The following is a 25421-nucleotide window of genomic DNA, read 5'->3' on the forward strand; positions in this document are numbered from 1 at the left end:
CAAAACAAGAGGCGTGACCTCATCCTGTTTATAAAGAACAGAAAACAAGCGGATGCGGAAGGAGAATGGACTCCACATCTCCTTCCCTTTTCTCTTCTCAGTGACTTCTGCTTCCACAAGGTCGGAGTTTCTGCCCTGCTCTTTCCTATCTTTTTGTATCTCAGTGTCAGGTTCATGGGAGAAGTTCTTTTTTTTTTTTTTTTTTTTTTAGTTTTTCGAGACAGGGTTTCTCTGTGGCTTTGGAGCCTGTCCTGGCACTAGCTCTGTAGACCAGGCTGGTCTCAAACTCACAGAGATCGGCCTGCCTCTGCCTCCCGAGTGCTGGGATTAAAGGCGTGCGCCACCATCGCCTGGCCATAGGAGAAGTATTTGATGAAAAGTGAAGGGCTGTGCTGGGACTCAACAGTTCAGAGCTTGCTTAGCATGTCAACGGCCCTGGGTTCAACCCCCAGCAACAAATTCCTAGCAACGCTTTGGTGGGCATGGCAGTGCACACCTGCGATCCCAGCACTTAGGAGACTGAGGCAGAAGGATCGTGAGCTTGAGGTCAGCCCAGGCTACACAGTGAGAGAGAACCTGTCTCAAACAAACCTAGAACATTCTTCGTGGAGGCATGGCTCCATGGTTTAGCTTGTAGGGCCGAATGGGGCTTTAGCCTCTCTACTCCAAACCCAAGCTGCTAAACTAAGAGGTCTCTGTTCTTTCATCAGCTGGCCAGTCCCCAGGCTCTGCTGAAGTACCGTCCAGAAAAGGCAGCCCAAAATCTGGAATGAACTTTGCCATAAGCAAGTGTTTTCAAAATGGTCTTTGCCGTTTGATTCATTGTTAATGTGTATGATACAAGAATCAAAATTAGATGATGTCTCTTGTTCCTCAGGTCCTCTGCAATACTAAAAGCTTTTTCTTGTCTACGCCACAGAGTAATGCCCTTTTCTAGATATGCATGTGAATATTATTATACATAATATAAAATATATTGTTTTCTATATTATTATGTGTATGTGTGAAGTCATATCCTCTAACTCCCACGTGTGCTGTCGCCCTCACACCGATGTGTACAAACACACACAATACATGGGATAAGAAACTGTTGAAGTATACCAGATGTACAGAAGAGTGCAAAAGTCACAGTGCGTAACTCAGCACACTGAGATAGCCGAGTCTGTGTGCGCACTCTCTTCGGGGAAACAATGTACTTTGCAGACTGGACACGGTTTATTTGAAATCTACAGCTGCTTACAAAGACCTTGTGGTGAGGCCCTATCGAATATCACCGAAGCTGTGGGATGTAGCTATGGGCCTGACGGAGTTTCCTATACCTAGAAGGTTCTAATTGCACCAAAAGAAAAAAAAAAAAAGAAAGAATCACTGGGTTTTAGTTTCTATTGGTCTGAGATGTTTTGGTATTGCAAACATTTTTCTCCACTAGATTGAAGCACCCTTTCATCTCAAATATTTTCACTTCCAAAAAAAATCATAATTTTGATATTTACTGAAGCTAGAATATGTGATTAACCGCCATCTCCACTCCCAACCTTCCAAAGGCTTCTACTTCTTAACTCTCCGCCGCTTCTCACACTTAGCTCTAGACTTCCACATAGTAAGAGTCCACATCTGTGTTTTCACGTTATGTGTCTCTGGTGTTCTGACCACAGATTAGGATCTCAGAGATTCATAATGGTACCAGCCCCATTCTTCATCATCTAAGCTATATAATTTGATGAGTTTTGCCCATAGTATACCTGGTCATGTTGTGTAATGAAATAAAAATCAAGATATAGAGTACTGCCATTATCCTAAAAAAAAAAAAAAAAAAAAAAAACTTCTGTTGGTGTGAGGCTAGGGGAGAGGTGTAGAGATGGCTCAGCAATTAAGAGTGTATACTGCTCTTACAGAGGACTCCAGTTCAGTCTCCGGCATCCACATCAGATGGCTCACAACCCCTATAACTCTAGCTTCATGGGATGTTGCGCATTCTCCTGGTCTCTGGGGATGCCCTCACTCACATGCACACAGACATACGTAAATACACATAATTAAAATTCCTTCTGCCTGCCAGTGGTGGCGTACACCTTTAATCCCATCACTCAGGAGGCAGAGGCAGAGGCAGGTGGATCTCTGAGTTTGAAACCAGCCTGGTCTACAGGGTTCCAGGACAGCCAGGACTATAAAGAGAAACCCTGTCCCAAACTACCACCTCTCCCACTTCCCAAAAAAGCTTTTAAAACGTTGTTGGGCCCCTCACCAATCAATTCTTCCCTTGATTCCCAGCCCCCACAGCTCCGGTGTGCTTTCTGTCATTGCAGGGCTGCATTCTTTGAAATGGCCTGCAGTGAGATCACAAGGCCTTTAAAACCTGCTTTCTACACTCTGCACAATGCTTTTAAGATCTACAAATGTCTCGTGTGATATTAGTCAGTTGCTTACTCTGTTATATGAACGAACCACACTTCATCCGTAAATCAACCTTGTCCATTCAACCTGAATAAACTATAAATACGTATAGTTTATTCAGCTGTATAAACTATAAATATGACTACTCCGAATGTCCACATTAAAGGCTCTTGTGGACATTTCTCCAGTCTGTGTATCTAGACATGAAATCATTTCATCGCGTGTTAAATGCACGCTGTGGCATTAGTAGATACCGCCAAGTTGTGTGGCAAAGTAACTGTGGTATTTTCAGCCTTTCAGAAGCAAACACGAGGGTTCCCTTCTTTGACTTCATTTTCAAGCTCCTTTAACTCTTAGCCATTCTTAGAAGTGGCCTCTCACTAAGACTTCGTTTTTTTAAAACAGGGTCTTACTCCGTTGCCTTGACTGATCGGGGACTCACTATGTAACCCAGGACTCCCAATTGCTGGAATTACAAGATTGAGCTACTATAACTGGCTTCTCACTGAGACATTATATTACATTTCCCCAGTGACTTGCAAGGTTGGGCTTCTTTTTATGTTTTATTTACCATTTGTATGGCTTTGGTAAAGTATCTACTCAAAGCTCTTTGTTTGATTACAGATAATGAGGTCTAAGAATTATACCTTCAGGACCTAAATCTTTAGTCACATATGTGTTTTGTAGGCTTTCTGCTTTTATATCTTCTAAATAAACATTTGTGATCAAATGTGTGATTTACAAATATTTTCCCAGTTATTGCATCCTATCTAATTTAAGGCCATAAGGATTTCTCTCTGTACTTTGAGAGATTTTGGTTTTAGCTATTATAGTTAAGCTACGCTCTACTTCTACATAAATTTCATGTATGAGGTATGAGGCAAGGGTTGAGTTTCATTTTATTTTGCATATGGTTATTTAATTGTCTCAAAGGCATTTGTTGAATCAATATTTCCTCACAATCTGAAAAGATTAATATTCAGAATTTCTATGGCCCAAAGAAATGGCTTAGCACTTAAGGGCACTTGCTGATCTGCAGAGGACCAGAGTTTCATTCCCAGTATCCACATGATGAATCAAAACCATCTGACACTAGTTCCAGGAGAGATGGCATGCTCTTCTGGCCTTTGTGGGCACCAGGCAGAGATGTATGTATGCATGTATGTATGTATGTATGTATGTATGTATGTATGTATCACGTAGGCAAACACTCATAACACCAAAAAAGTCTTATTTTCCTTGAACTCATTGCTATTTCTTTGACTATAGTTTCTATACATTTTCAGAGAGCCTTGATGGGCAATCCTGGTTGGGCATTATGTTCATTTCTTTCAACTCTATAGACATGTAAAAATTATGAGCACAACATAATTCTATGCAATAGCAGGTTTCTCGTGGCACTTTCTTTTTTTTTTTTTTTTTTTTGGTTTTTCGAGACAGGGTTTCTCTGTGGCTTTGGAGCCTGTCCAGGAACTAGCTCTGTAGACCAGGCTGGTCTCGAACTCACAGAGATCCACCTGCCTCTGCCTCCCAGTGCTGGGATTAAAGGCGTGCGCCACCACCGCCCGGCTTTCTCGTGGCACTTTCTTTTTTTTTTTTTTTTTTTTGGTTTTTCGAGACAGGGTTTCTCTGTGGCTTTGGAGCCTGTCCAGGAACTAGCTCTGTAGACCAGGCTGGTCTCGAACTCACAGAGATCCACCTGCCTCTGCCTCCCGAGTGCTGGGATTAAAGGCGTGTGCCACCACCGCCCGGCTCAATATTTGTGTTTCTTTCTTTCTTTTTTTTTTGAATTTTGAATTTTCGAGATAGGGTTTCTCTGTAGCTTTTGGTTCCTGTCCTGGAACTAGCTCTTGTAGACCAGGCTGGCCTCGAACTCACAGAGATCCGCCTGCCTCTGCCTTCCGAGTGCTGGGATTAAAGGCGTGTGCCACCACCGCCCGGCTCAATATTTGTGTTTCTGATACTAAATGAATTTACTTAATCTGATTCCCTCTCCAGTCATATCTATTTTCTTACAAATGACTTCATTCCTATTTATGAACGAAAAACTTCCATTGTGTGTAGAGAGCACATTTCTTCCTCCATCCCTGTGTTGCTGGTACCTAGGCTGGTTGCATCGCTTAGCTACTGTGACGAACGCTGATGTGCAAGCCTCTCGGGTGCTGTCTTCCATCCAGGTCACAGGAAGATCTAGCTTTAGTTTTCTAAAGAAACCACTACACTGGCTTCCACAGTGCCTAGACTAGTTCACACTCCTGGAAGAAGGATAGAAGGGTCCCTTGGTCTACATCCTCAATAACATGTCTTGTTTTCTTAAACACTGCCACTTGAACTGGTGTGAGATGAAATCTCAGTGTTCAGCAGTACAGTTCCAAAGACCGGGTCTTTTTCAACATCACATTTTCTTCCTTCTGTTTGATTGATCCATTGAGGCTTTGTCTGTATTGTTGTTTCACAGAACTCTTCGTTTCCTTGACAAACTAATGGTTCTTATCCAGAATCTCTCTTTCCTGAACTCTTCATCCATAGCTTATTCTCTATTTTCTCTGGGATCTTACTGACCTTTTTATGATCATTCTTTTGGGGGTATTTTTGTTCATTTCAGTTTCTTCAGACTCTGTTCAACAGGAGTTATTGAATTCTTCTTTAATTGTGCATATACACATATACATATATAAAATTAATATACATGTACACACACATACACACACATATGGGGGTTTTATGTAGCCAGTCTAGTCTTGGACAGGCTGTGCAACCCAGGATGACTTTGAACTTCAGATCCTCCTGCCACCACTTACCAACTGCTAGAATTCTAGGTGTGTGTCATTATGGCTGATCCGTAGGGTGCTGGGGGTGGAACTCAGGACTTTGTCCAAGATAGGTAAGCACTCTATCAACTGAGTTACATTTCCAGTCTTCTTTTATTTTTTAACCCCCATAAGAAAGTTGCTATTAAGTCATGGGCACACAGTATTAAGAATGCGAACAATTTCCTCCTCCCAGGAAAGCGGGAAGCAGACCTGACTGCAGGTCTTCACCCGTCCTTCGGTTCCTCCAGTTCCTGTGCCCACGTTAGTCTCATCCCAGCTCTGTAGCAAAACACACACAGGCAGCTCCCTTTCCTCCTGACACCATCCCGAACAGATCATCGCTAAGATCTCCTACCACCTTCCTTCCCGCAACTCATCGCAGCATCCCTGCCTCCAGCCAAGCAGACCAGGAAAGCAGGTAAGCTAACCAAACACCTTAACACTCCCTCCTCTCCTCTAAATCCAACCCCCCAGTTTCACGCCTTACAATACTTTGACTTCTACTTTCCAATTTGCGTCCCCTTGATTTCTTTCAATTGTCTTATTGCTCTAGCTAAGACTTCAATTGTTACAGAGACAGCAGACAACCTTGTCTTGTTCCTGATTTTAGTGGAAATGCTTTGAGTTTGTCTCTATTTAATTTGATGTTGGCTATAGGTTTGCTGCAAACTGCCTTTATTATGCTGAGGTATGTCCCTTGTATTCCTAATCTCTTCAGGACTTTTGTCAAGAAAAGGTGTTGAATTTCGTCAAAGACCTTTTCTGCATCTAATGAGATGATGACGTGTTTTCTATTTTTCTTTCAATTTGTATGGTGAGCTACATTGATTGATTTTTGTATAATGAGCTGTCCCTGTAGGATAAAGCCTACTTGATCATGGCAAATGATGTAAGGCAAAAGACACTCAATAGAACAAAGCAGCAGCTACAGAATGGGGAACGATCTTTACTAAGTACATAGCCAATAGAAGGGTTAATATCCAAAATATATGAAGAACTCAAGAAACTGGATATCAAAAAACCACAAATGATTCCATTTAAAAATGAGATACAGATCTAAATAGAGAATTCTCAAATGGCTAAGAAACCCTTAAAGAAATGTTTAATAGTCTTAACCATCCAGGAAATGCAAATCAAATCTACTTTGAGATTCTACCTTACACTTACTAGTAGGGCTCAGATCAATAACGCAAGTGACATCTCATGCAAAGACACATGCAGCAACATACAGGGGCATACACACAGAGAGAAACACAGATAGACACACAGACAAGACACACGTAGATAAACAGACCAATGTTAAAAGAAAGCTGGAATAGCAAGAAGCCCTGCCCTTTCAAATAAAATGAGATGGGATTGCAATGCAGTCTTGACCTACGTTTCTCTAACGCCTATTCATAGTGAGAAAATTTTCTATTTTTTATAGACTGTTTTGATTTTTTAAAAGAAGTTGTAGACACTTGCTTTTTTTTGTTGATTTTTTTTTTAGTACTGCACACTTTTTGTCTATTAACTGTCTGTCAATGAATAGTCTGAGGCTATTTTCTCCCATTGTGTAGGTTATCCCCTTACTGCTGTGTTCTGTGCTCTGTAGAACTTTCTGGTTTCATCTAATATTGTCATTTTTATACTTCTGTTTCCTGGGATTTTGTGAGTTCCATCCAGGAAACCACTGCCTGTAGCAATGTCTTGAAGTGTCTCCACAGCTCTTCTTTCTAGTAGTTTCAGAGCTTGAAGTCTTGCTTTTGGATTGAATTTTGTAGGGGTAAAAGGCGGGGGATAGGTTTAGATCTTCTGCAGGTGCATGTCCAGTTTCCCCAGGCCGGTTGGCCGAAGAGGCTTCTCCGGTGCAAGCGTTTGACATCTTTGTTGAGAATCAGCCAGCTGTAAATGTGGAGATTTATTTCTGGGACCCCTGTACTGTTCGACTGTCTGTGTGTCTGTCTTTATTCCAATAGAGTGCTGGTTTTGTTTACTCTGGATCTGTAATGTGTTTCAAAGTCAAGGGTTGTGAAGCCTCCATCTACTCTCTCTTTGTCCAGATGTCTTTGGCTGTTTGGGATTTGGGAGTCGGGGTGAGGCTTCCATATAACCTTTATTGCTTTCTATAGCTCTGCTAAGAATGCCATTGGGATTCTCACGGAGATTACACAGAATCTATAGAGTGCTTTGGAAAGTGTGTGCATTTTAACAACATTAAATCTTCTACCCCATAAGCATGGAAGGTCTTTCTATCTTTTTGTGTCTTTCATCTTATGTTTAAGGATCTGTTTGTTTTTAACTATATGTATGCATGTGTCTGCAAGTATGAACATCCATAGAGGTCAGAGGCTTCTGAGTCTCTGGAGCTGGAGCTACATGAAGCTGTCAGCTGGCTGATGTGTATGCTGGGAGCTGAACTTGGGTGCTTTGCAGGAGCAATAATAGACGTTCTTAACTGCTGAACTATCTCTCTAGACCCTCGATCTTTTTTGTTTGTTTTTTTTTCCTTACTTGAACTAGCTTAGGTTTTATTTACCTTGTTGATATGATGACTGCTGCACAAATAAAAACCTCTCCCACACAGAATCATAGTCAGAATAGTGATTTATATTCTCTTCAGCTTCTCACCACCACCTCATCTTTAGATTATTAAATTTTTCCGCCTATGTGTGAGTACAAGTGTGTGTATGTTTGTGTGGATACAAGTGTGTGTGTGTGTGTGTGTGTATGATTGTGTGTGTATGTGTGTGAAAGAAAGAGAGAGAGAGAGAGAGAGAGAGAGAGAGAGAGAGAGAGAGAGAGCAGGTAAGCTTGCATGTGTGTGACGATGCATGCAGAGGCCAGCGTTGACATAGGTGACCTTCTTATATGTTGAGGCAGAGTTTCTCACTGACCCTGGAAGTCCCTAATTCAGTTCATCTAGCTATCCGGCTTGCTCTAGACGCCCTCTGTCTCCTGAATACTCAGACTGCAGGCAGACTAGGTTGAGCATATTAACTCTGGCCCTCATGCATTTGGGGCAAACTTTTTATCTGCTGAGTCATCTCCCCAGGTCAAGATATTCAATTTTTGAAACATTTTACATCTCCTAATTCCTGGGAATCAGGTTCCAAAGGAAAAAATAACACTGCTTAACTACCAAAGGAAGTCAGGCAATATTATTTCTTGATACTTCCAATCAAGCAATTTTGTTTTGTTTGGGGGTAGGAAGAGGGAAGCAGCTGCTGTTGCCAATGAAATTTTCATTTTAAAACTAGTCTTGTTGAGGGGTGGCAGGCAATCAACATTACCAGGAAGAATGGGAATTTCGTGCAGACAACCCCCTCCTTGAAGACTGGTCCCCAACAATAATGTTATTATATATTATTATATATAATATATTGTTGTTGTTGTTTGGTTATTTTATTGATATTATTATTATTATTATTATTTTGGTTTTTCGAGACAGGGTTTCTCTGTGGTTTTGGAGCCTGTCCTGGAACTAGCTTTTGTAGACCAGGCTGGTCTCGAACTCACAGAGATCCGCCTGGCTCTGCCTCCCGAGTGCTGGGATTAAAGGCGTGCGCCACCACCGCCCAGCTTATTATTATTATTATTAAGGGGTGAGGGAGAGATGGCTCAGCAATGAAAAGCACTTGCTGCTCTTGCAGAAGACCTTTGTTCAGTTCACAGCTGGCTTCAAGTCCAGTTCAGGGTATCAGACACCCTCGTCTGGCCTCCTAAGGCACTGCACCCATGAGGTACACATATATACATGCCATACATGCCATACAAACAAGCAGACAAGTAAACATTGATACACAAAGCGTAAAAATAAATAATAATGCCAGGTATAATGGTGCACACCTTTAATCCCAGCACTTGGGATGCAGAGGCAGATGGATTTCTGAGTTCAATGCCAGTCTGATCTACAGAATGAGTTCCAGGACAGTTAGAGATACACAGTGAGCCCCTGTCTTGAAAAAAAAACACAAATAAATAAACAAGTAAATTAATAAATAATAGGCGATTTTAAAAATGTCTGAAAGCATTGTGGGCTAAGGCCCAGAGCCTTTGGTGCTGCCTAGTTGATGCCAGCTCTGACTGCCTGTTAGTGTGTTGATTATTACTCCAGGGTGAGACTTAGACTGTATGACTGTCTATAAGCAGGCTGTATGTAGGGAATCTGTCCACCGTGTGCAGGATGAGGACCTGGCTGACTGGACCGCACAGCCTCCTTCCCCAGAAGTCACTGCAATTGATCTTAAGTTGATGATCTCCCCAGCCCCAGTATCTGTCCCACTTTTCAAGAAAACCGGTTCTATAAAGCCTTCCAATACTAAAACGCTAGCTCAGATTTCAAAGAGAAAATCTTCCTAATTGAGCTAAATAAAACACTTCTGTAGACCATCTCTGGTCCTGCTTTGTGACTCTGCTGAACATGACCATTGCGAGAACTCTTGGGAACAGATGGTAACCATGGGAACTAGAGAGCAACGTTTGAGGCAGAGAAAAAGGGAGTTTAGTGGGACAGTAGAAGAGTGATGGTAACTGCAGTGAGCACATGGTTGCTGATGCTGTGTTGTCCTGGCAACAGTAATTATGGATCAGATTCGGTCTCCAGAGTCTGTACAATTCCGTTCGGTGTAATTTAATCTTTATCACCTTCCTTGATAAACCATACCACAAGTATATCTTAAAGATACCTTAAAGGGAACTCTCCCTATAAATGTGATTTTGAATTTTCAATTGTGCATGCACATACATGTATGTAACAATAATAGCCAAAGAAAAAAGACTATCGACTTGAGAGTGGAGGGGCAGAGAGGGTAACTGGGGGGTGTTGGAGGGAGCAAAGGAAGGGGAAAAGTGATTTAATTCTTTTTCAATTAAAAACACCGTTTTCAAAGTATACTTAATTCAGTCTTTTTTATTGAAAATAGATTCTTCTCCTGTACAATGCATCCTAACCAGTTTCCCCTCCCTCTGCTCCTTCCAGCTCCCCTAATTAGGTCTTAACAAAGGCCTATGTACTCCTTCTAATCAGATCCTGTTGACCCACCTTGCTTTGGGGGCTACTCCACAAAGAAGAAGAAAGAAGGAAAGTCTGCATCCTTTATTTTTAAATCTCTAGGGTGAATATTTAGTAAAAAGCATTTTCACAGGAAGCAGGGTTTTGAGGTTTGGCTGAAGAGCTTGAATATATTCACTTTATGTGGCCAGGCAGCCTGAGGCACCGCCGAGGCACCAGCAGGTACACCCCTTCCTGAGACAGCAGCCCGCTTTCTCAGCTGGCCATTTCATCTCTGATCCTAACTAAACAAACAGTTTAGACTAGGGTGGTCTGAGTGGGAACGTATAGGTTACTACAGAAACAAGCAGGTTTCCGATACGGTTGGTTGGGGAGTGAAGTCTGTAAACCTTAAAGGAGATGACATCTCCAATAACTATAGAAAACTGATTAGATCTCTGTTAGATTTGGGGTCAGGAGTAGGGAAGAGGCTCAGAGGTGGACGTGCAACACAGATCTAAGAATGTAAGTTCCACTGGGCTGGTGGTCACAAAGCCTTATAAAGTCTTATAGTTTCTGTATGGTGCCCAGTTCTTTCTGATCATTGGCTTATTGTTATTTTCTGTTCTAACCCTCATGCCTAGCCTCATTTAAGCCATTAAAAATGAAACTGGGGCTAGGAGATAATTCAGGCAGAAAGGGGCTTGCGATGTATACACCCTGGTGCTGAGCACAGAGCCCCAGAACCCTGTAAAAGCCTGGCGTAGTAGCACGTGTCTGAATAAGGGCTGATATTCATTGGTCAGCCACGCTAGCCTAACAGACGAGCTTCAGGTTCAGTGAGAGACTGTTTCAGGATAGACAGACAGACAGGCAGGCAAGCAGGTAAATAGATAAATTAAAAAGGAGAAGCCTGGGGGAGCTGGCTAAGCAGTAAAACCTAGTCACCCACGCCTGAGTTCCAGTTCCAGAATCCTCATAAAAAGCCCCGTTCTGTTCTGTCTGCCTGAAGATAAGGAGACAGTAAAGCCATGGTGTTGTTCAGTCCTGCCTCTCAATCCCTCTGGGGCAGTACAGTCATAAGAACTCAGAATTATCTCCTGATCCTGTCAGTAATGGTTGCTTGAGTGTGGAATCAAAGAAAGGGTAGAGAGACCACATGGACATCTGCTCTGGGTCCTGCTACATGTCTGCATAGGGCTGGCCACACCCTTGGTCTCGAGAGCAAGTGCTGTGATCTCCTGCTTCATGAGAGCAATGCCCCTCTGGTTTTCCTTCATGTTGTGATACCCATCTGCTGTGTTTGGGCTTCCATCACAGTTACTCCGCTGAGTCAAGCTGGGTCATGAGGATACTTTGTTCCCCGAGTCAGTGCAGTAGAAATGTCTGTGGAAGCCCAGGAAAGGGAGTCATACAAGGGTTCCTAAACCTTGAAGCAGGCAGAGTAGAGTCTGCAGTTCCCTCTTCAAGACAGTGACTGCCTGCAGTACCCTGAGGATTCCCTGGAAGATGACATAATTTTTTCCCCTAAAATAAGGTACCATGCAGATTTTTTGGGATTTATCTCAGTGAGCTACAAGCCTGGTAGCATTGTGAAACTTTCAGCCGGGATTGCTCACATCTGCGTTGATGGCATTTTCTCAGACCCTCTCTTTCATTATTACTGCTGCAGAGGGGAGGGGACCTGGGTGGCAGTCCCTAGGGCTTTCTGTTTCTCTTACTATGCTGATCCCAAGTCTCTGAATTGTAGCTCTTCTGTTTTCTTTCACATTGATTCCCAGTATTCTCGCATGGTTCCTCACCTCAAACGCAGCTGCACACCTGGTGCCTTTGCTGGAGTCTACAGAGAAGGAGGCGAGTACTGGACAGCCACCTCGAGTCCCTCCTCCTCTAAAAACTCCAACGATGCTATAAGCAAGCACCCACAAAACCCCTCCCCATCTGCAGGAGGCAGCCTACAGCACAGGAAATGCTGTGGGATAATCCTTTTGTACACTGTGAAGATTCATTGCTGTGATTGGCTTAAAAAATAAGCTGATTGGCTATTAGCTAAACAGGATAAAGTTGGACAGGAGAGCCAGACTGGGAGAATGATGGGAGGAAGAAGAATGGAGTCAGGAGTTGCCAGTCAGACATAGAGGGAACAAGTGACTAATATGCCATGCTAATAAGTTTTATTTACTGCTGTATGGCAGAGAGTAAATAAGGAATATGGATTAACTTAAAATGTAAGAGATAGTTAGTAATAAGCCTGAGCCATTGGCCAAGCATCTATGATTAATATAAGCCTCAGTGTGTTTATTTGAGAGTGAGAAACTCTGCTTACAAGGAAACCCTCCCAAAACCATGGAAAACAAAACAATGGCACAGAGAGATTTGAAAGGGTCTAAGAGTTCGAGTGACATCAGTGATGGAGAGGTGTTATTGAGGCCAAAGATCAAACTTAATATGTTCTAGGAAATGTGAGTCAAGTTTTGCCCGAGTTTTAGAAATTAGTGAGAGGCTTTCCATGCATGCTATGTATCTCCACCTATAAGGACAGGGACTAAGCGTGGGTTAACCTTAGCCCTAGTGTTTCCCAACCAGGTGGGGATGGGGTGATAGCATCCTTCAATAGACATACACCGATGTGTAGAGAAATTTGGGTTATCATAAATGGAAGAAGGTGCTGTGAAATAGTCCTTCTGTACACTGTGAATATATGTTACTCTCACTGATTAATAAAGAACGGACTAGCTAGTAGCCAGACAGGAAGTATAGGCAGGACAGCCAAACTGAGAATGCTGGGAGGAAGAAGGGTAGAGTCGGTAGAGTCACCAGGAGACACAGAGGAAGGTAGATGCTGGAGGACAGCCATGAGTCATGTGGCAATACATAGATTAATAAGAATAAGTTAACTTAAGTTTTAAGAGCTAGTTAGTAATAAGCCTGAGCTATTGGCAGAGCACTTGTAATTAATATAAGCCTCGGTATGTTTATTTAGGAGTTGCTAGCAGGACAGAAACTTCCACCTACAAGAAGAGCTTAGCACTGCCATCTCATCAGCTCAGGAGAGCAATGTCACCAGAGATCCTTGGTGGATAATAGTACATCACAGCAGAGTATCCAGCCCAAATGTCATGGTGCTAAGATAGGGAACAACAAATCCAAGATAGGGAACAATGAGTTCAAATCCTCATGGCTGGTAAGTGAGGCAGCTCCCCTCAATCTCCCTTCAGTTACCCAAGTTCTAGAAGTCTCAGGCCAACCCTAACTCGGGCATCATGGGAGTCACTGTCAACTCTGAGGAGTTACTAGCTGCAAAGGAGTAGTCTTTCTGTAAAATACATCTCAATCACTTTGTATAGTGTCTATTATTTTTCCTGAAATGCCTGTCCATGCCCTTGATCATATCTTTCCAGGGCCAATCAAAGATTTCTAGGGACTGTTTTAGTGATTGAAAGCAATGACAGCTATAGTGGAGTATACCTGCAATCTCCTAACTATGGAGACAGAGGCTGGAGGGCCATGGGTCCATGCAGGTCTGCCTGGGCTTCCTATAGTGAAACCCTGCCTCAAAGAGGAACGGGGAGATAAGATATAGTGCTAACCATAGGAAAGTTGCTAGTTTTTCCTTTATATTCTTTTATCACTTCCATCTGTCAAAAGAAAAATCAGTGATCATTTGCTGCCTAGAGAAACTAGGTTTAGTGATGGGGGAGGGGAGAGCCCAAAGTTAAGGTTTAAAGGCAATTAGCAAATAGTGGGCTTTGAAATTAATTTCCATTGAAGCCGGCAGGAATCAAAAACCCAATCTGGTATAAACAGAGGCCTTCCAACCTTGCACATGAAGAAACAAAGCTTTGACAGATAATCTTCCTCACAATCTAACAATGGTCCTAGTCCCCAGCTACCTATCCTCCACACTGACGCTCCCTAAAAGAGCAATCTTACCACCCGTTAGTGCGGCTGCATCTGTAGTCACCGTGTGTTAAGTGCACCTCTCCCTGCTCATTTTCCGTATCCCACCTCTCATTATTGTGGAGATCACCATTTTTGTCCTTCCTACCCCAGACTCTGTCCCTACAGGGTTTGTTCCTGGTTTTAAAAGAAAAAGAGAAAAACCTGGCAAAGAGATGCTGAGAGTATCTTCCTTAGAACATGCTGGCCAGACATGGATCAGAACCAGCCAACAAAAGAAATCAGGCTGGCTAATGTGAATGATGGTTATCCTTGCCTTGTGTTTATGAGCAATTCCTCACTTCTTCTTAATGCTTTTCAGTATTTTCTGAAAGGGCTTTATTAATGCTCTATCAGAAAGATGTTTTGAAGTATATCACAGTCTTCTTCTGCCCTCTAGCTCTTCTTGAATTCCATTTTCATATTCTGCATTAGCTTCCTTGTTTCATGCACATGTTTGTCTTCTCCTGGAACTCATTCAGGCATTTTATCCATTTCTTTGAACGTACTTATCACCCGTCATTCTTTTGAACTTTCTGTGCAGGATTTCATCTAGGTCATCCTCACTGGGTCCTATACTCCGAGACTGGTACATCTTGAAGGAGACCTGTTGCCATGGTTCTCATGTCATTTGGGGCTTGTTCTGGGGTTTGCGCATCAAGAGTCAGATAGTTGTTGGAATTTTGTCTTAGTTATTTAGATCACCTTTTTTCTTTCTGTCAGAAGCATTTGTAACCTTCAGGTGGGACTAGATTATAATCGGGCGTGTCACTGTCCCCTGAATGACTTCTGTCTAGGGCCCCAGGTTCTTACCGAGCCATCCCCTGCAATGACGGTGGCTATCTATGGGTAGACCGACTGTGATAGCAAAGTTACAGTCGACCATACAGCAATCAATCCTTAGTGCTGGTCATTTTCAGGAGTAAAGGGACATTGGCAGCACTGTGTGTGTGGTAATATTAGTTATTAACAGCGCTGTGTTATGGTAATATTAGTTATTGGCAACACTGTGTGTGGTAACATTAGTTATTGAGGGTACAAGTTGGGAAGGGGCGAGAAGAGTGAACAAAGAAAGAAAGCACAGTAAGACCGCAATTAGTAGCAGGGAGAATGTGGGGGAAGGGAACGCAAACAGGAAGGGGACTGTAGGGAGCAAGAATAGGGGAGAAGAGGGAGTAGGCGAAAAAGGAGGAAGAGAGAGAGAGAGAGAGAGAGAGAGAGAGAGAGAGAGAGAGAGAGAGAGAGAGAGAGAGAGAGAGGTGATGTCAGGTACCACAGAGAAACACATCTCCCAGGAGGCCGAAGCCCAGGTACGCTACAAACCAAGGGAAGAGTAGAAGAGCGGGAGGAAAAGAGAAAGTAAAACTGTTAAAAGCAAGAGAAAGAAAAGGGTGCAATCTAGAACCAGGGTGGCGAGGTGACCCGCTAAAACAAAGTTGGGTACTAAATGCAGATGGTATAGATATAAAGGAACCTAAACGCAGGTGGGGATCTAGAATGTTTAAACTCCCTAGCTCGGTGGTTGGCTGTCCTCTGTCCTCCTTTGCGCTCCTTCCCTGATGCTAAAAGGCCCTCAGAGACGGCTCTGCTCTCCACTCTGATTCAGCCTGTGGATGGTTGGGCGTATGACTACAGCGCTTCACAGGTGGAGTGGGCTGTGGTCACAGCTCCGGGAAGTCCTTCTGCCCTCCGGCTGTCAATGCTGCCCTACCCCTGTGGCTCTCTGTCACCAGTCCTACACGTTGCTTGGAGTCCGAGAAAATGCTGGTGTGACTTTAGTTCCACCATATTCTCAGCCTCCCAAATGTGTTCAGATGCTATTAGAAATTACTTCCCTGCTGTCCTGCCGGGATCTGTTTGTCAGGTTACCATGCACTGCCCCATGCCACTTGATCTGAGTCTCTGCATGGTTTACTCAAGACCTTGAGCTGCCCAGCAGCAGTTGGGGGGGGGGGAGGTTTTGGAGCATGTGTTTGTTTTGGTGATTGTTGTTCTGCTTGTTTTGTTGTTGCTTTAAATGGTGTCATGTTTTTGTTCCTTTGGTGCCGGTGCTGAACGGTCATTGTTGAGGCAAAAGACTTCCTGTATATGTGGCTGTTGCCCTAGGTGGCCTTTCCCCAAGCCTTTTAGAGTGACCACTGTATTTCAAAAGATAGCTGTATTCCAGCCTTCCCTGGATTATTCCCTGGAGACGTGTGTGTGTGTGTGTGTGTGTGTGTGTGTGTGTGTGTGTGTGTGTCTGTGATTGCATTTTTGCCATCTTTTCTACAATATGTTGTACAGTGGCTCCTCTCTGGTCACGTCTACAGAGGATTCTAAATGTCTCTTATGGTTGAATATCTAGTTCTTTCTCTAGATTTGGGAACTTTTCGGCTATAGCTTTGTGGAGCAGGTTCTCTATGCATTTATCCTTGCACTCTGTGTGATCTTAGGTTGGTATCTTAAAATAGCCCAGGGTTTTTGGGTGCTGTGGCCATGCTTGTTTCTTCCCCTGATGGTGTTTGTATGCATTATGCCTTTGACTTTATCCTCCATCCCCGCTGCTCAGTTGAGTCTGTTGCTGGTGTTCGCCTCTGACTCATCGAGATTCTCGATCACTTATGTCATTTTTTAAGTCTGTACTTCCTAGCTGAAAATTTCCCTACATGCCTGATGTTTTCATCTGCCTCACGAGCTTCCTTGTTTATCTGTTTTTCTGACTTTTCCCTCAGCATTGCCACCTGTCCCTGGGTCCTGAATCTGAAACTTTCAGGTCAGTGATCAATTTCTACTAGAAAACTTTGGAAGTCTTCTTGTGGTTTACCTATTTCAGCATTCTGCGGAGTTGAAGGCTCTGTTCTATTGAAGGTGTCTCTTCGCTTGCTTTTGGTGTTTGTATTTCTGTGCCTGTTGGGTTTTGTTTCTCTTCCAGTTGGGTTTTGTTTTTATCGTTTGTTGTTCTTTCTGCTTTTTGAGGATGGCCTTGATATGACAGTGAATTCTAGTAAAAGTGGGAGTCCTACCCAGAGCAGTCTAAGCAAGCTCACAGGCCTTCTGCTTTCTTCCTTGTGTCAAGGCCAAGTTAACAAAAGGCTTCACCTCCGGGAGGAGGGAACATGCCCCGTGTTTCCTAGTCAGAGCCCCAGTTACTTAAAAGAAACATTTTAAACGTCAAAGGATCCATACACGAAACTTCTTCAGTCTAAAGAAGGCCGTGTTTGTGGGCATCTCTTGCCCTCAGTGGTACTAGCAATAGCAAAGAGTCCTGGGAGCTTGAGATTGGGGTCCCTTCCTCTGACGCACTATTCGTAGAGAAGGCCAGCGTCTCCTTGACTTCAGAGGCACACTCTGGGGGTCTAAGTAGGAGTCAGCTCACATTTATCGAGCATCTACCAGCGTGGCATCTCGTGCTAGGTGCAAACGCACTCTGATGAGGCATATGGTCCTCACACTGCACCACCCAGCTGGCTTTTCCCACTGTGCACTCCACATAGATTCCTTTTCTCTGAAGCCATGGTTGTTTTACATGGGATGAAGCTGGATAAGGCAGGAGAAACTTTGCCTTTAGCCTTATACTTTAATACAAATCGGGGCGGAGACCTAGCTCAGTTGGTAGAGTGCCTGCTTAGCGTGCGAGAGGACCTTATTTCCATCCCCAGCATCGCCCAGAGTGGGCACGGTGGTGCTTGCCTGCAATGTAGAGGTGGAGGCAGAAGGATCAAGAGTTCAAACTCATCCTCAGCCACATAGTGAGTTTGAGGCTTGCCTGAGCAGACTCTGCCTCAGAAAAATAAATAAAAGAAAGAAAATACAAATCATAAGACGACAAGGGGAAGACCTTTCTTGGCAATGTCCCCAATGATGGGATTTGGCCCAAGCCTGGGAGAAACTATGATTTCTAGGTTCTCTATAATCATGTCATCTCAGAGACGGCACACCGAAGAATCTGTCGGGAGACTTGCCTTCCCGTGTCTCCGAAGCCTGGATTGGTCCGAGTCAGTCATCATGGAAATCAGACTGAATTCAGAAACTGTATGAGAAAAGAAGAAATCGGCATGGGGTCTTGGATGGAAATGGCCGCTAGCCGATCCTAACACCTCAGTCATGCGTGTTCCCAAGGCCTCGGAGTCACAGCAGTGGGAGAGATGCCGTGACTTCCTACAAAGTAGTTTCCCGGGAGCGCCGGAAGTGGGCGGAGCTCGGTGGCACTTCCTGTACTCTCCTAGGCTGGGATGAGAATAATAGTAGGGACGAGGAAAAAGAAGCCATCGCTGATGAAAGACTGATGTAATGCATCTTCTTGGTTAGTGATGATATGGGAGGGTCCAGTCCTTGAAGGAGCTGTCCCTGGACGGGTGGTCCTGGGTGCTATAAGATAGCAATGTTAGGAGCAAACCCGTAAGCCGCACCCCTCAGTGGCCTCGGCATCAGTTCCTGCCTCCAGGTTCCTACCCTGATTTCCCTCAGTGATGGGAGTGGCCTGAGAGCTGGAAGGTGAACTAACCCTTTCTGCCCCAAGTAGCTTTAGTGGTGGTGTTTTAACACAGCCACAGAGATTGAACTAAGTCAGAAGCTGGAATGTTGATAAAATTTCCTCAGTCTGACACACTCTGGTCCACACCGGGAAGTAAGATCAAAAACCTGGGACAAGAGTGACACCTAGTGGCGAAAACACATTTTACTGTATTTCTTAGGCGACTTAGTCGTTATTTTGCACATGACACTGGAGTCAAGGTTTTAAAGGAATTGTTCAGGTGTACATGCCTTCAATCCCATCAGGAGCAGGCAGGTCTCTGTGAGCTCCAGGCCAGCCAGACTACACAATGAGACCCTGTCTCAAAAAGGGGGGGAGGTTCTTTCAACTTCCTCCCCACTCTCAAGGCTCAGAGAACATTGTGGAAGGTGAGGCTAGTCTACCAACCCAGCATAGTCCCTAACTACACTCTAAAATATTTGTTCTTATTCCCACAGATAAGAGTAGTCTGACACTGTCACCAAGGAAACTTTTCTCCAACAGAGACCATTACAGAAAATCACAACCAATCAAAATGCATTTGTGAGCCCCAGTCCCAATGGATACAACCATAAAGCGCTTCCACACCCAAGGCTCAGGGAACATTGCAGAAGATTGTAGGAGTGAGAGAATAGGCATGTTCACATGAATGACAGAAAACCCAGGAGATGTCAAACCCACAGGAAGAGCGACAGGCAGCCGAGAAATGCTGAGACCAGAACAGTCTTTCCCCAGGAAGTGCACTCCAATTGGTTATTCAGTTCTAAGCAGTTGACCCACAAAACACACACAGGGGTAACATACAGACAGAGCAGGGTGGGCTAATGGACGAGAGGGAAAGGGAGAAGGGGAGGGGGGAGAATATAAATGTATATAACAATAATTAATAAAAATAGAGACCAAGAATTTGAAAGAGAGCAAGGACAGGTCTATGGAAGACTTTGAAGGGGGAAAAGAGAAAAGAAAAATTAATCTCAAAAAATAATCTCAAAAAAATAAAAGAAATATGGCCAGGCCTGATGGTACATGCCTTTAATCTCAGCATTTGGGAGGCAGAGACAGGTGGATCTTAATGAGTTCAAGGTCAGCCTGGTCTACATACCAAGTTCCAAGATAGCCAGAGCTACATGGTGAGACACTATCTCAAAAAAAATTTTTTTATTTAAATTATTTTAAATTTTTCCTCACCACCTCCATGAGGATAGTTGGTGTAGGAGGTCCTTCTGTCTATGTGTTGCTTTCATTGGTTACTAAAGAAACTGCCTTGGCCCGTTAATAGGGCAGAACTTAGGTAGGCAGGGAAGACAGAACTGAATGCTGGGAGAAAGAAGGGCAGAGCAAAAGAGACACCATGGAGCTACCAGAGTCATATACGCTGAATCTTTACCAGTAAGCCACTGCCACATGGCGATATCCAGATGAATGGAAATGGGTTAAACTGAGATGTAAGAGTTAGCCAATAAGTTAGAGCTAATAGGCCAAGCAGTGATTTAATTAATACAGTTTCTGTGTGATTATTTCAGGTGTAAGCTAGCCGGGCGGCCAGGAAGAACAAGCAGCCCCCCTCCTGCAACAGATAGCCAATTAACAATGTCTAAGGTAACTTTTAGCTTTGGCATCTCACATTTCATCTGAAATTCAAAAATCAGTCATATTTGTCATGTTTAATAAACATGTCTTCCCATATGCAACTACCGCTGCCACTGAGGAACACGTGGATGTCCAGGGTCAGGTCAGCCACCTGAGTCCATGTTAGTGTCCGAGGGCCACGATGCAGCCAGGGCCATGTAGATCTGAATGGCCTTTGCTGCTACCCAATGCCATGGTGACATTTGAGCCAGAGCTGCAGCTGAGGGCTGTGTCTGGATCTGTGTCCTTACTGCAGCCAGTCTCTGTGTTACCATAGAAGACCATGCAGATGCCTGCACTGCCACCTGGAGCAATGGTGACATCCAGATCCAGCTGCTGCCAAGGACCATGTCTGGGTCCGTGGTCCTATTGCAGCTGGCATCTCTGCTCAAGTCCAAGTCCCATATTGCCACCAAAGGTCACACAGAACATGGGGTTGGGGTCTTTCTGGTGTCCAGGAGCCAGGCCACTGCCAGAACAGTCCCAATCTGAGTGTTCAGTGCTCCCCCCCTCACCTCCCCAGAGTCCAGGCCTGAGCTGCTGCTGAGGACCAGGTCTAGGTCTATAGTCCAGCTGCAGCTGGGATCTGTTGATGTCTACGGCCTGTGTCAGGAGGCCATGGGAACCATGGGTGATGAAACCAGAGGACTATGCTGAGCTGGCCCCACCCTTCACTAACCCAAGGACTCTACAGCAAGCGAGCTGACCCATGCTCTGAGAGATGGCCCCACCCCTCAGCACAGGTGAGAAAATTGACCCTGATGGTATGTAGGGGAGCTGGCTCCACCCCTGTCATCTGAGGTGGGTGGCCTCAGTGGCCTGGAATGACCAACTCAGCTACCACCGACCCACAGCTGGGCCTAGGATTGGCCCACGCTAACATCTACCCCATCTAGGACCTGCTGAAGCTGGCGAAGGGACTGGTGCTGTGGAACAATACCAACAGGTCTACTGTGTGCACACTGCCCCAGTGCCCCAGAACAGTGAAGAGGTCTACTGTGTGCACACTGCCCCAGTGCCCCAGAGCAATGAAGAGGTCTACTGTGTGGCACACTGCCCCAGAGCAATGAAGAGGTCTACTGTGTGCACACTGCCCCAGAGCAATGAAGAGGTCTACTGTGTGCACACTGCCCCAGAACAATGAAGAGATGTTGAAGAAGCGGGCAAGAAGAAGCAAAGAAGTTTTTTTGTTTGTTGGTTGGTTTGTTTTGTTCTTGCTTTTATTTGCTTTGATTTTTTTTTTTTAAATTTCTTTTGGGGGACCACTGAAGCAGAGAGGGGGAGGCTATGGGGGGATTGGGAGGTAAGCAGAATTGAGGTGTATGATGTGAAATTGCCAAAGAATCAATATTTTTTTTTAAAAAAGCACCTGTTTTCCAATGTTTTTTTTTTCCTTTTTTTATAATCTTTGTTTCATTCTTGCATCTTATCTCTCCTCTTGGTCCACACTTGCCCTTTATTTTCACAGTACATGACTTACGGGATGCTGCAGTGTTCACTTCTGAAGAAAGACCCGAGTCAGTTGGTTGAGCTTGTTGGTTCCGCCTAAGCGAACTCAACTGTCCCCACTTACACATCTGTAAGTCTTGCAGATGAGATTCGAGTCCCCAGGGTTTGGGGTTAACTGTGGCAACGAAGATGACTGAGGCTCCCAAGCCCTTGCTGGCTACCCCAGGACTATTTATTAAATACTCTCCCATTTTTAAAGGCCATCACATCTTGAAAGAAACATTTGTGATCTTTATTGAACAGTTTCAAACAAATACAGACCAGGTTTCACATTCTGAGTCTGATTCAAGGACACAGGTCATGCGGGAATAAGTACTATCCAGTGTGCTCCCTGACGTATGCGAGTGTGCGGGTGTACATGGCAGATCTGCTCAGAAACCTGCTTGAAAACATGATTTAAAACCCCACATTACAGTTTACTACAACATAAATGTACTTAACAACTTCTAATTTCAAAACAAATTACCCCAGGAATCAACTACCCTTTAAATAAAAAAAATAATTTATGCTCTTCTTAAAGGAATTCCAACAACTTAAAATAGTTCCAACTCCATGTATGTACATATAACTTAGGGATTCTGGAGCGCGGCTCTGCTCATGCAGCAGCGGCATGCTGGCAAGGCTCTACAGGGGCCTTTCAGAGAACGCGGTGTAGCTCCTCACTCTGGCGAAGAACAAAGGGGTGTACATCTTGTCAATCTCAAAAGCACTGACTGCAGTCTCACCAGTTGATCTAGAAACAAAGTACAAAACCACTGGAATGAGGAAATTCCAGTTTACGTGAAATCCCTGCATGTTCATACAGGGTGGGTTTAAAGTCTAAACAAAACAATGAAGGTACACTGTAAAACATTTAAAAACTTCCTTCAGAAACCATTTGTATTAGCTGCCTAACATATAACCCCTGCTTGTATCATAACTTATTAAATATTTTTTTTAGAAAGTTAGGTTGTTTCTGATATTTGGCAATTAAAGTAATGTGTTATTCTTCATCATGACCCTCTACATATATGTAAAAGAATTTCCAAGTCAAAGGCTACCGACAAACCTGCAGTTACAGCAGAACTAATGATTTAGCGTTTGATTAATGGCAAAGTCCTAAGCGTGTGCGTGCTCAGGGGGCACTAATCGTGCTACTGCAGCCAAAGAGTGCACTCCTGAGGAGAAAGCAGCCAGGGCAGAAAATCATGTGATCCTGACGAGTACAAGATTATGGCCACAAGCAGTTAAAAGCACTTCCCTCCTGAAGAGTGATTCTTACTTCCTACGGGGGCAAGCACAAACTGTGGCGACACAAACTGTAGCAAACCTCACTGGCTGCCTTCTACTTAAGGGTGTTACTGTGAAAAGTAGAAAACATCACCATTAGATCACAGATAGAATCAAGAGGGGAAAGGCTGGCATGTGAGGGAGCCTCCAAATGAGCACTGAGGAAGGTTGACCCTGCATGGTCAAGTCTATAGAGCACATCCATGGAAGCCTGCCTCAAAACTTCTCTCCTGGAATTCTGGATTCAACCTGCATGAAGAGCCCCAGAACACTAATCTTCTCTCAAGTCAGCAACCAATAACACTGGCAGTCACATGACCTAGCATTTCTGAACTTTTTATTTCTGTACTGCTCATTTTATATTCTTAATTAGGTGGTGTGGGAGGCCCTTTTGTTGCTTTTATTGGTTAATGAATAAAGAAACTGACTTGGCCTATAGTAGTATGGGAGGAGGAAGGCAGAGTCAGGGAGACGCCATGGAGCCGCAGACAGAGATAGACATGCTAAAAACTTTGCTGGTAGGTGATATCACCTTGTGGTGATATTCAGATAAATAGAAATGGGTTAAATTCATATGTAAGAGTTAGCCAATAAGAAGCTAGAGCTAATGGGCCAAGTATGGACTTAATATAGTTTCTGTGTGATTATTTTGGGTCTAAGCTAGCCAGGCGGCTGAGAACCAACAGGCGGCCCCCTACAACAATTAGGTAACCAGACTAAATCCTAGCTCACAGAATTAAGAGTTTTAAACAGGAATCACCTACCTAATATTAACATTTGGCTTTGGGTTATACTGAGCACTATTTTAAAAACAGATAATTTTTAAAATTATGTAAATATAATTTTTAAAACCATTGTATAATCTCTAAGAACAATCCAACAGAAATGAAGTAAAAGGCATTAACGTGACCTGTAGGAAAACGACCTTTGAGATGAGCCTACAGCAGTCAATGAAGGAGCACTGTGTTCACTGTGTCAGGCCTCAGCTCCACAGAAGGAATGTCCCCTTCTTATGGAGGGGTAGTGGGCACTGAAGCTTGGCCTTCCGCACTTTGACTCCTGAAGCGGAAGCACTGACTGGGCAGGAGCGGCAGGGCTCCACTTCCTCACTCACACTCAACTGTTTTACATTTGAGCCTCTCTTTTCTTTTCTTTCTTTCTTTCTTTCTTTCTTTCTTTCTTTCTTTCTTTCTTTTTTTTAAGGTTCATTGTAGTTTTACACTGTGGTTTTACTTTGTAACAAGATACTGAAGAATTCCAAACATATCAAGCTTCTTAAGCTGAATATAAAGTATACTTTTATGCTAGTTCTAGCTTCTTTTATTTTAAAATTTGTTCTTATGTGTATGGTTATTTTGCCTGCATGTGTCTGTATACCACGTGTGTGTCTTGTGCCTGTGGAGGCCAAAAGAAAGCATCAGATGCCCTGGAACTGAAGATACAGATGGATGTGAGCTGCCAAATGGCTGCTGCAGATTGAACCGGGGTCCTCTGGAAAAATCAGCAAGCAGCCTTAACTGCTGAGCTGTCTCTCCAGGCCCTAATCTTGGCAGTCTTTCCTGCATTCACCTACTTGTATGTAACGTGACAAGAGTGGTGGATCCAGATGAGTTTGTTGAACCTCTGGTGGCCACTGGAACACAGCTGCAGCCCCACATGAAAACTGTGATCTGCTTCTTGTACAGGAACACGACGAAAATATCTGTACTTATAGTCAAGTGGTTTCTGTAAAAGAAAAGACTCGTGAGCTATGATAACCGTGTATGGACATATGATGTCAGAGTCACACTACACGTAACTTAATAGTTACACATAGCAGACTTGAAAAAGCAGCAAGTAAAATACCAGGTGTGCCCCCACATCACAGTAACTTCATGTTAAATACATGGCTGAAGAAATGAGGACCAAGTAGGTTAAACCCAGCAGTTTCAGAAATAAAACTTCTATCTCCTAATAGTTTCTTCTATTAGGAAATACTCCTTTAAAATACATTTTAAGGGCTGGAGAGATGGCTTGGCAGTTAAGTACACTGGCTCCTCTTATAGAAGATTTGGGTTCAATTCCCAGCACCCACACAGCAGCTCACAACTGTCTGAAACTCTGGTCCCAGGGGATTCAATGCCCTCTTCTGATCTCTGCAGCTACCAGGCACAAACATGGTACACAGAGAAACATGCACAACAATATCCATACACAAACAATAAGCAAAATTAAAAAAAAATCTTAAGGCAGAAAGTGATAAATTGGTGAAGGCTATTAAAGAAAGCATGGACTGAGGCATGATGACACACACCTTTAATCCCAGTTCTGGGCAGAGACAGGTGGATCTCTGGGAATCTGAGGATTCCCAATCTACAGAGTGAGTTCCAGGCCAGTCAGGGTTATAGAGTAAGACCTTATCATT

General features: G+C 43.8%; 1 protein-coding gene and 1 long non-coding RNA gene across 3 annotated transcripts in view; one reads left to right on the top strand and one right to left on the bottom strand.

Annotated features, from left to right (window-relative positions):
• The first annotated feature begins 18213 nt into the window (after nucleotides 1–18213).
• On the top strand, nucleotides 18214–21825 carry LOC126490094 (uncharacterized). The gene is made up of 3 exons (XR_007589113.1): nucleotides 18214–18400; nucleotides 20134–21230; nucleotides 21314–21825. It is a non-coding gene; the product is annotated as an uncharacterized lncRNA (long non-coding RNA).
• Nucleotides 21826–21954: 129 nt separating this feature from the next.
• The window catches only part of Fbxo9 (F-box protein 9), a 32676-nt gene continuing 29209 nt past the window's right edge, over nucleotides 21955–25421 (bottom strand). For both annotated transcript variants that reach the window (XM_050124650.1, XM_050124641.1), the window contains exons 12-13: nucleotides 24591–24742; nucleotides 21955–22481 (exon numbers count right to left, since the gene is read on the bottom strand). In XM_050124650.1, coding sequence (XP_049980607.1) covers nucleotides 22373–22481; nucleotides 24591–24742 — 261 coding nt within the window. In that variant the 3' untranslated portion in view covers nucleotides 21955–22372. The remainder of the gene's footprint in view (nucleotides 22482–24590; nucleotides 24743–25421) is intronic.

This window comes from Alexandromys fortis, unplaced genomic scaffold, assembly GCF_014885135.2.
Source record: "Alexandromys fortis isolate MF-2015 unplaced genomic scaffold, M_Fortis_MF-2015_v1.1 scaffold_22, whole genome shotgun sequence".
Classification (NCBI taxonomy): domain Eukaryota; kingdom Metazoa; phylum Chordata; class Mammalia; order Rodentia; family Cricetidae; genus Alexandromys; species Alexandromys fortis.